This window comes from Haplochromis burtoni, unplaced genomic scaffold (assembly GCF_018398535.1).
Source record: "Haplochromis burtoni strain Fernald_Lab_line unplaced genomic scaffold, NCSU_Asbu1 Contig_566, whole genome shotgun sequence".
In the NCBI taxonomy this organism is placed as follows: Eukaryota; Metazoa; Chordata; class Actinopteri; order Cichliformes; family Cichlidae; genus Haplochromis; species Haplochromis burtoni.
Genome location: NW_024582927.1, coordinates 156,418 through 167,935, shown reverse-complemented (window position 1 = coordinate 167,935; position 11,518 = coordinate 156,418). Strand labels below are relative to the sequence as shown.

General features: G+C 41.6%; 1 protein-coding gene across 2 annotated transcripts; it reads right to left on the bottom strand.

The window, feature by feature from the left end:
* Nucleotides 1-688: 688 nt before the first annotated feature.
* gpr173 (G protein-coupled receptor 173) lies at nucleotides 689-10,816 on the bottom strand. Of its 2 annotated transcripts, XM_042214458.1 has the most exons (4): nucleotides 10,086-10,816; nucleotides 9,904-9,974; nucleotides 2,478-2,638; nucleotides 689-2,445 (listed from the first exon to the last, which is right to left on the bottom strand). In XM_042214458.1, exons 1-4 carry the CDS (start codon nucleotides 10,101-10,103, stop codon nucleotides 1,256-1,258), a joined length of 1,440 nt encoding a protein of 479 aa, XP_042070392.1. In that variant the 5' UTR covers nucleotides 10,104-10,816; the 3' UTR covers nucleotides 689-1,255. The 2 variants fall into 2 exon arrangements, with proteins under 2 accessions (XP_042070392.1, XP_005948086.1); XM_005948024.3 differs by having other exon boundaries at nucleotides 689-2,638; nucleotides 10,045-10,816.
* Between the last annotated feature and the right edge of the window lie 702 nt (nucleotides 10,817-11,518).

Here is an 11,518-nt window from a genome sequence, read left to right as displayed (position 1 = left end):
AAAAACAAAACATGAAAAAACAAATAATTGTTCTATCTGCAAATGTTCAAAGCTTGAAAAGCATCCCCTACTGCACATTTTCTGTTGAGCTAATGAGCAACAACGAGAATATGTTTTAGGCAACACAGATTGAAGGTTTGCTTTAGTGACTAGCAAACAAACAGTGTGTTTGAGGAAAGAAAATCCTTCTGTCTGCTTTGAGATTCTGCATCAATTCTTTACGGTACATTTACTCTGCAGCGCCTGTTTTACTTTGGTTTTTAGTCTGTTAGCATGTTTCTGCAGCTCCCTTTATTCTGACTTTTACAAGTCCTGCTAAAATCGGTGTTCAACAGCACACCCTCGTCATCTTTATGCGTCCTCAGTGATGGTTAAATCACAAAACTGAAACTTGAAAACACATCGACACCCTATAATGTGACGGCATTTTGTTGTGAGGATTGGATAACAATTCTTGGTTTCTCCAGTCTCAGTTTGTTATTTATTCATGTTTTTAAGTCAATCTAAAATGTTTCAGTTGTGAACGGTGCCATGTACCGTACCACTACAGGGGCACTAAAAGGTGTTTATGGGGTCCACTGTACCTCCATTTGATCATAAATGACCTGTTGATACTTGATTAATATGACTCAGCAACAATGTAATCACCAGCTAAATGCATTAAACAACCTTCCACATCTTTTCTTGAACTAACGTTTGTATTTCTGGAAACTTTATGTTGTTGTGAAATAAAACTGACATTCTAATAAAACTGGTGAGTCAACACGAATGCTGGTTTGAATCTAGCTGAGCACTTTTTTACTCTCATCAGCCACTGCTGCTGGACAATCATCAGTTATTCCAGTATAATGATGACATTAAGATTCCGACTAAAAGCGGATTTATTACGTCCTTTAGGATTCTGTTTGTCACAAGCCCAACATCCTTTGTATTCAAGACTTTTCTAAATGGCATTTTTTTAAAATCTTAAGCTTAGTTTATTTGTCTGTCTTAGTTTTCCCAGTGACTGCATATTATTTACATGCATGTTTCTCCTGTTATCGAAAGTCAAGATCTGACCTCATGTATGCTGTTGAATTTAGAGTGAAAATTGGTTGACAGATGGAAATACATGCTTACCATTCCAGTGTTTTAACACAAGTTGCCACTCACTGCTTAAAAATACCTTCCATTGCATCAAATGCCACAATAACTCAAGCACAATATACAATACATCTGTAGGCTGCCCATTGTTTTTTTTCTTCATCATCTCTAGTTACATGACACAGTAAGGCTCTCGTGGCAGATGAGGTTTAGTCCTGCAGCAGGCTGGTAGGTGGGAAAGGAGCCCTTTCTTCAAGTCTTTATTAAGGAAGAAGCAGACGATAGGATTGACCCCTGCTTGGGCAAAACTCATCCACACAGTGGTGGAGAGGTACCGGTGTGGTATTGTGCAAGCCTTGACAAACACCCTCCAGTAGCAAGCTACTATGTAGGGAGACCAGAGCACCAGGAACAGTAATGTGATCACATAGAACATCCTGCCAAGCTGCTTCTCTGCTTTAAACTCCTCCATGCCTAAGAGTCGCCGGTTCTGGTTGTGCAAGTTTTGCCGTATTCCCAGCAGAGTGGGTGGCATCGGGCCCCTACCAAAACCCGCAATCCAGTTAGCAGCTGCTTGGCCTGTAGCTCCTGGCCCATGAAAGGTCCAATTCTGACTGATAGCTGGCACCATCTGGACTGGCTTCATCTTGCGGTGCTTGTACTCAAAGAGAAGTAACTTCATGTAGACGACATGTGTGGCTAGAATGAGTACAGCAAGCATTAGCATGAAGCCCAGTGTGTCATTAGCCTTGAAGTAGCGATGCTCAAAAATGCACTGGTCCTCCTCACGAATGAATTTATAGGTGCCCACATCAAAAACAGGCGGGAATGCCATTGCCACAGATAGCGTCCATACCATGCACACTACCGCCACACATGTCCAGAATGTCATGCGCTTCGAGTAAAAACGGTGGTGTGCAATGGCCATGTAGCGTGTTACACTGATGCAGAAGAGCATGAAGGCAGCATGGAAGCAGAAGAGCACTGCCATGAAGGCTACCACCTTGCAGCTAAGCACACTGTAGGTCCACGCTGAGCCATTTTTTATAGACACCAGCACAAAGGGGAAGCAGATAGCTGAGCGAATGCTGTCTGCCAGGCACAGATCCAGGAGGAAATAGTAAGGTGCCTTATGCAGAGCCTGGTCCCGGAGTACAAGCAGAGAAACCACCAAGTTCCCCACCAGACTAATGCATATGATCAGCCCAAGTAGCACCAGTTTAATATACGTAGAGATAACGGAGGATGAACTGTCTGCTACCATGCCTTCTGCAGTAGCCACCACTGCTGCCATTGGCCCCACAGGCCCTTCACTGCTCTCATTTCCATTTGCCATCCCAAATGCCCCCCCACCCATAACACCTTTTTTTTAGACAACAAAGTCACCACTCCACCACCACCTCCCTCGTCTGCCAATCGTTCCTCCGTACTCGTGGTTGCTTCCTTTTTGTAGTTTACACTAAACAGGAACACCTCAAGACACATTGCTCCATTTCGAGCAAAGTCCCTTCGTTGTTGTGACCTCTCCTCTTGCCTCTTAATCCTCACACGGGTCCTGAAAACAACCAGAAGAGATCAAGAATTAGGCGTTTGATGGCTCTTCATCAGAAATGAAAAATCATTTCAGTCACTCATGTATTACTAGCACAGATTAAAAGGACAAAACAACACATGGCTTCTTTTTCTCTAACGCAGAAACCACATTTTTGGTGGCAACGTCAAAAACATACTTAAAACATAATTCAGAAATGTTCAACATGACTTCGCCGGGAGTTTTCACGTGTTAGTCTACAAATGAGTACTGAAAATCATGACGATTGGGCCATTTCATATATAATCAACCAAATTTGAGGAATAAAATCTCACCTGACCCCTTAAGAGTCAAATTTTAAAAAAATATTTTTTTAATTTAAGAATTGAAGTGAAATCCCCTCCCTTTTATTCCTTTTACTGAACTTTAGTGGCAAATATCCATTTGCTGTGACACTTGTGTTCAGTGTCATGTACCTAAAATTTAACCAAAAAATTAAACAAGGTGTGAAAAATCATTTTAAAAACGATAATAACAGTTATGAAACAAACCAGTGCTAGCTGGATTGGGACATGTAAAACTAATTGAATTGAAATAAAAATATACATAATATCTTTATCAGTTTGGTCAAATTTCACAACCTTTATTTTTGACTAGGGACAACTAAACACTGAATAAGCTGTATTTATATTTGAACATCTACACTGAAATTCTGAAAAAGATCTACTACTAAACACTAAAGAGAAACATGATCAAATAATAAAAAGCAATAAAACTACTCAGAGTGTACAGGCTTATACTAACTCTGATCATCACAGTGTCTTCATACTTCTGATACCCTGTGTGATGTTCAGCCCTATAAAGTTTATGTTATTATCTTCTGCAATTAGGAAACTAACTATAATAATGAAAATGAAAAAGCGGAACAAAATATTGTCTAAGGATTCAGAGAATCTGGACAAATGTCTGTAATCATCAGACCCTCGGGCAGCACTGTATTAAAAACAGACATCACTCTATCGTGGACATCACTGTGCTCAGGAACACTGCCAGAAATCACAGTCTATGAGCACAGGTTGCTGTGGTATCCACAAATGCAGGTTAAAGCTTCGCCATGCAAAGAAGTCACATGTGAATAGGCTACAGAAATGCTGTTGCCTTCTTTATGCAAAAGGACAGAGGCAAAGTGGAAAACTGTTCCTGGGTTCTTGCTGGAAAACATGGACCCTGGGTTAAAAAGGAGAGAGATCATCCACCTTATCAGTGTTCATGTTTAAAAGCCTGCATCTCTCATGGTTTGGTCGTGATCTAGTGGCTATAGAAGAGGGGACCATCTTTGCAGCCATTCCCAAACTCTCTGTGAATGGTACTCATGGCCATTGATCAGTGGTCTTTCATCAATGGTCATGACAATTTGCACATTATTGATCAAGAAACTGACCTCACAGCCCATTCTTCGCCAGTGGTGCTACTTTCAGTCATTGTGTACTCTTTGTAAGGTTGCGGAAACCTGCAGTCAGCTGAGGCTGGATGAGCGATGAAAGGTTTCTCACATTGAAAACGCTATATATGTCCAGATGAACAGAATCAACTTTTGGGGGTTTTAAGCATAATCTTAAGGTTACGGTATAGAGGCATACATGCAAACCCTCCCGATTTTCCGGGAGAATCCCAAATTTCAGTGCCCCTCCCGAAAATCTCCTGGAGCCACCATTCTCCCGAATTTCTCATGAATTTCCACCCGGACAACAAAACTGAAAAACCATATCCCAGACTGGCCCAGCCAATTCCAGTTTCCAACAATGGCTACTACTACTGCAGCTACTTAGTTTTAATATTACTCTTATTACTCTTTCTGGGTTGCAAAATAAACTTTTAACATATTTTCAGACGAGAATGTACCTGTGTAAACTTCAAATATCTGAGCCGGGGAAATCAGCAAATTCCCAGCACATCGTTTTCAATTTTTTTTCGTGGGGCGGCATCACGGGCATTGGCAAAAAAAAAAAAAATGCTCGTACTCATGCTGCCCCGACGTCAGCCAGCGCATATTGGGAATGGCATAGGCACCGATCGGTTTTCTATCGCCCATTTGCTGGGAGTAAGGGCGCCCTTCGTTTGCGAGGTGCGCCTGCTGCTTGCGGCGCAGAGAGAGAGGGCGGGGCGGCGGGGGATTCTCTGACCGGCTGGAGCAGCATCTAATAACCAACTCGCAAAATAAAACAAAATAAAAACAAACCAACAAACACGAAAACACCAGACATTATAATACAGACTTATAATTTGCACCGATGTGTTTTTCAAATTCTATACACGAAAAGTGAGCGCGAGAGCCCTCGGTGCACCTGCTTGCTGCTGAAGTCAAAGTAAACTTTATTGTCATCTCCGCTACAGTACAGTATACAGGGAGTGCAGAATTATTAGGCAAATTAGTATTTTGTCCACATCATCCTCTTCATGCATGTTGTCTTACTCCAAGCTGTATAGGCTCGAAAGCCTACTACCAATTAAGCATATTAGGTGATGTGCATCTCTGTAATGAGAAGGGGTGTGGTCTAATGACATCAACACCCTATATCAGGTGTGCATAATTATTAGGCAACGTCCTTTCCTTTGGCAAAATGGGTCAAAAGAAGGACTTGACAGGCTCAGAAAAGTCAAAAATAGTGAGATATCTTGCAGAGGGATGCAGCAGTCTCAAAATTGCAAAGCTTCTGAAGCGTGATCATCGAACAATCAAGCGTTTCATTCAAAATAGTCAACAGGGTCGCAAGAAGCGTGTGGAAAAACCAAGGCGCAAAATAACTGCCCATGAACTGAGAAAAGTCAAGCGTGCAGCTGCCAAGATGCCACTTGCCACCAGTTTGGCCATATTTCAGAGCTGCAACATCACTGGAGTGCCCAAAAGCACAAGGTGTGCAATACTCAGAGACATGGCCAAGGTAAGAAAGGCTGAAAGACGACCACCACTGAACAAGACACACAAGCTGAAACGTCAAGACTGGGCCAAGAAATATCTCAAGACTGATTTTTCTAAGGTTTTATGGACTGATGAAATGAGAGTGAGTCTTGATGGGCCAGATGGATGGGCCCGTGGCTGGATTGGTAAAGGGCAGAGAGCTCCAGTCCGACTCAGACGCCAGCAAGGTGGAGGTGGAGTACTGGTTTGGGCTGGTATCATCAAAGATGAGCTTGTGGGGCCTTTTCGGGTTGAGGATGGAGTCAAGCTCAACTCCCAGTCCTACTGCCAGTTTCTGGAAGACACCTTCTTCAAGCAGTGGTACAGGAAGAAGTCTGCATCCTTCAAGAAAAACATGATTTTCATGCAGGACAATGCTCCATCACACGCGTCCAAGTACTCCACAGCGTGGCTGGCAAGAAAGGGTATAAAAGAAGAAAAACTAATGACATGGCCTCCTTGTTCACCTGATCTGAACCCCATTGAGAACCTGTGGTCCATCATCAAATGTGAGATTTACAAGGAGGGAAAACAGTACACCTCTCTGAACAGTGTCTGGGAGGCTGTGGTTGCTGCTGCACGCAATGTTGATGGTGAACAGATCAAAACACTGACAGAATCCATGGATGGCAGGCTTTTGAGTGTCCTTGCAAAGAAAGGTGGCTATATTGGTCGCTGATTTGTTTTTGTTTTGTTTTTGAATGTCAGAAATGTATATTTGTGAATGTGGAGATGTTATATTGGTTTCACTGGTAAAAATAAATAATTGAAATGGGTATATATTTGTTTTTTGTTAAGTTGCCTAATAATTATGCACAGTAATAGTCACCTGCACACACAGATATCCCCCTAAAATAGCTAAAACTAAAAACAAACTAAAAACTACTTCCAAAAACATTCAGCTTTGATATTAATGAGTTTTTTGGGTTCATTGAGAACATGGTTGTTGTTCAATAATAAAATTATTCCTCAAAAATACAACTTGCCTAATAATTCTGCACTCCCTGTATAGAGAGACGAGACGACGAGGCTCCAGTTACAGCAGTGCAAGTAAACAAACAATATATATAAGAAGAGTAAGAAAATAAATATACACTTTAGGACTAGGGGTAAAGGGATCAATAACAATTTAAAATTTACAGTTTGATGATTTAAAGTCTCACACACAACCCGTCGAAAGGGAGGGGCCGGCTGCTTCCAAATAGAGCACATTTCATTTATAATGTTGTAAATCCAAGCCCATTATGTATTCATGATTTGAATCCTGGGTTGTGTGAAATCTCAGAAATGCACCTTAGACAAAGTGAATCTGTGAACTAAGGTGTAGGTGTGTTAGATCATGTTGTGGTGATCCTTGGGTTGAGGGATGGGTGTTCATACTGGAGTGCAAAATTAAAACCAATGGAAGATGGACAAGAAAAGTTCAAAGCCATCAGGTGCTCAGTTTAGAAAAAAGAGAAAAGAAGAGGAGGAGAAACGAGCAAAAGATACAGGTAAGCAGATGTGTCATTGGATAATGGCAGGTCATCCTGAAACAATCAGTCAGAATACTTTATTAATCCCTAAGGAAATTATGTGTGTTACAGTTGCTCCAAGAAGAAATGGTAAAAATAGCAACAGTAACAGACTAAACTCCAAACAATACCTTATGTTACAGATTTTAATATTAATTAGTCATTGTCAATTGTTGATTTGTCCTGTTCTCATTGTATGACGAATTATGATGGCTGTTTGGTAGCCGTTTGCATACTATGCATACTCTCTCTCTCTTCATATGTGTGTGTGTACAACAGTTTTATGTTAATGTACAATCCTTAATATGTTTTGTCTGTGTGTGTGTGTGTGTGTGGTGTGTGTGTGTGTGTGTGTGTGTGGTGTGTGTGTGTGTGTGTGTGTGTGTGTGTGTGTGTGTGTGTGTGTGTGTGCGCGCCTCGGATCCTCAGGAGGATTCCTCTGGGGTTTTCACACAGCTGAATAAATGTCAAACAGTAAACTGATTAAACGGAAGTGTGAGATGGTCAAAAATTTATGCCAGCGTCTGGTTATATTTTAGATAGCAAGAAGCAGATGGCAGAGTTTCACTCCACCGAGGGAGCTTGTGACGTAATTCTGAAGGCTAGACTGCCCAATTTCACAGTCGCTCATTTCCGGTCTACCCGGCTTTTGGAGGACCACTTAGACCGCGGAGGCCATGTCCTCAGGTGGACGCAGCCTCTGAATTTGGACACCCCCGCTGTTTCCGGCCGGACAATAATAACGGTAACATTTATTATTTCATCCGATAAATAAACATGAAATCCAACAGCCCTTTTGAATGTCTCCCTAATTCTGAGGTCTCAAGGTTGGGAAGTATGTATGGAGGGTGTCGGTCTCCTGAATCCAAACTGGGAGCTGGTTTCACAAAAGAGGAGCCTGAAAGCTGAAGGCTCTGCCTCCCATTCTAATTTTAAATATCATATTGTATCACTCCAACCCCTGCACTTGTCATAAGTGCAGGAGTTGGGGTGATACAGTACTATGAGATCTTTAAGATAAGACAGGCTTTGATTATTCAAAACTCTGTATGTAATGAAAAGGATTTTAAATTTGATTTATGATTGACAGGGAGTTTTAGGACTTCCTGATAATAATGAATTACAATAGTCCAGCCCAGAAGTAATCAATGCATGAACTAGTTTTTCAGCGTCACTCTGAGACAGGATATTTCAAATTTTAGAGATGTTGCACAAATGGAAGAAAGCAGAACATATTTGTTTAATAGGCACATTGAAGGACATTCCCCAGTAACACAAGATTCCTCACAATGTTACTGGAGGCCAAGGTAATGCCATCCAGAATAAGCATCTTGTTAGATGTCGTATTTCTAAGATTTTCAGGGCTGAGTACAATAACCTCAGTTTGATGAGGAGAAGAGTAAGAGAAGAACACTGAACAAGAATGGCATCCATACCACGGCTGCAAGAAAAAAAGCTTTGTTCTCAAAAAGAACAGTGCTACCACGACCACATGGAAAGAAGACCAGAACACTCTTAAATACAGTTTTGTGGATATGTCTAACTAAAATATCACTTTGTGGTTTAAATGATAACTCTTCAATGCAGAGAAACCAGAGCACTGCATTACAGTGGTGACTTAATTTCAGCACATTTTATTTCTGCTTCGGGAAGGCTAACCATCATTGATGACACTACATTTAAACTTGTATTAGCAAATTCAATCCCAAACCCACTTTGTAAAAACAAAACATCCCAACACTTCAAACTTTAGCTTTGTTCAAGACTATATCAAAAAGTGAAAAAGCAATGCTGCTCTTCCCTGTTTATTTGGTAGAAGAGGATTAGAGCAGAGTTTCAAATCCCTGGCTTCACTAGGTGGCAGGAATAACTGTTCCTTATGAGTTTAACTGTAGGTACACTGGATGTTTCTAATTTAGCACTGAGATGACAGTTTAAAACAGCAATTTGACAACCATTGGAAAACACACATTACCGAAGGAATTCTCTTGCTGACGTTTTAGGATTTATGTTGAAGTTAATTTGATAGGATTTACAAAAATACAGAGCTAAGAGCACACTGTCAACACGAATTGAAGCCCTGCTAAGCCACAGGCTGGGAGCTGTGGTGAATTCTGTGAGAGAGGCTGTGCATCTTAAAGGAGGGGCTTTGTCAAGCTGAAAGTTGGTTGGCGGCGGAGGGCAGAGTCACTGTCAGGAACTGGGTAGCAACAGCAACCCAGTACCTCTAGCTTTACATCGGTGGGAGGAGGCGACAAAGCTCACTGGATGAGATGTACATTGTTGGTTTCTGACAGCTGCACCCAGCATCAGGCTTCCCTACATGGAGTCTACAGGTCTGTTGAGGACATGGGGGCCACCGGGTGCTACAGTCCAGCCTTAAGGAGGGTGGCTGTCTCAAAACCTGAAACAGCGTTGTCTATATGCCCCCAGGAGTTTGTTCTGTGTTCTGTGAATGGCCCAAACATCAAATGATACTAAATAAGTTGGCAGTCCCAGTGCTGATCAAGGTTGTATAGCTGCTGGAAATCCTGTATTATTTATCATCAACATCATTTATGCTGCTCTGAGGCATGCTTCAACATTCTGATTTGTTCTACATTCAGAGGCCCTCATTTGGTGCTCACCCTGTAGAGGCTGGGGCAGACAAAGGGCAACAGTCTTAGCAAGCTGCAATTGTCTGGGCCTAGAGGAGGATGCTAGAAAAATGCCAGCAAGAGCTTACTGCACTCAGATAAATATACAGGCACACAGAAGCAGAAAGTGTGACATTTTGTGTAGGCAATATTAAATGGCAGTCATACTGAGCTCCTTACCTGCCGTGGGTTGCTTGTCCAGACGTCTGTTGCAGTCTACATGAAATACGGTGATGCACCTGGCTTCTAGCCTAAAAACAGAAGCATAAGTAACGTTGCCGGTGGACCAAATCTGTATTAAAAAAAAGTGTTGCACACTACCTTTAAAAATCAAAAGGTTTAAAGAAGCAAAAGCAGCTTTCCTCTTTTTTCTTGTGCATGTCATATCTCGGTGCTTTTCACACAACCTGTGCCGGTGGCCAGTAAGCGCCTAGTCCCATTCACAGCACACAGTGTGTACGCCGCCATTCAAACACTTTATGATGCGTATGCTGTCAACTCGTATCTCCTGTTTATATGTTAGAAATCTGAGGCAGTAATATCCTGTAAAAGCAGCCGTAAAGCCATGTTTGGTCGGGGCTGTCAGACAGCAACAGACGCCCTGTGGATCCTCTGCTTCTTGCGGTCGTCGGAAACCTTGACGATTCCTCGCTGCACTTCCGTGCGCAGTATTCCAGGCAAGTCGGAGGAAACCTCCCGTGTGTTGTTCATGAAATCCTTTAGCATGTCGAAGCAATGCAGGGCTTCTGCTTAGAAAAAAATGGTTAGCTTGCTAACGTGCTGAGGCCAGACAGCTCCAGGCTGCGCGATGACACGGATACCAGTCCTCATTGTGTCCCGCAGCCTGTCAGTACCCAGGCATGATAAACAGGAGCATACGTGGGATTACAGCGTAGATGGAAATATCTCCGGCCGTGAACTGGCAGATGGAAATGCAGTATGCAAAGGACAGCTTCTGTGGGCCCAGCTTCGGTAATGAGCACCAAAACAGGCAACTCCTCCTGGTATCGCAGTGATTTTAATCCCGTTAGTTCCACGGACAGGGCCGATCTGAAGCACGGGGATGAGGGCACCCTTCCCCCCATTGTATTTAAACTAACATCATATGAGTGCTACTTTTCATCTGTAAAGAGTAAAAATGAATAAATGCATTTTTTCACAATTAATCTAAAGAAAACGACACACTAAATCAAATCCCTTTGATGAAGCTTAAAATTGACATGAAATCTCATGTATTTTTACAATATACCGTAATTGCAGATCTTATCTTATTATGATTCCACATAGCAGAGTAGCACTTAATAAAGTAATGGCGTCACTTCTATTAATAATCTCATAATAGTGTCATAATGATGCTCCAATATAACATTACTACATTTAAATTTGCAATGTTTGTCCTTAAAATATTCAAAATGAAAAATCTACTCTAAGAACAAGATTGCTCTTCCTGCAGGAAATACATTCTGACGGTTTGAGTAAGTAATTACTGAAGTTAACTCAATAAGGGAGAAAAGATTCTAGATAAATATCAATGGTATTGAAATAAGCTGTACATAATACTACATTTGTGAGATGGTTATGAGCATTTTTTTCTAATAGTTAAACATTATTTGTGAAGAACTTCATGAAGTCATTGCTAGTTAAGGTTAAAGGAATGGTTGACTCAACAGAGCTCTGACTTTTTGTCGGCCTGACTGCAGTGGTAAAGACAAACCTAGGGTTGTTCTTATTTTGTTTAATTAGTGATGAATAGTAAGATGTTCCAGGTTCATGCAGGTCTTTTAATTTTTTTTTC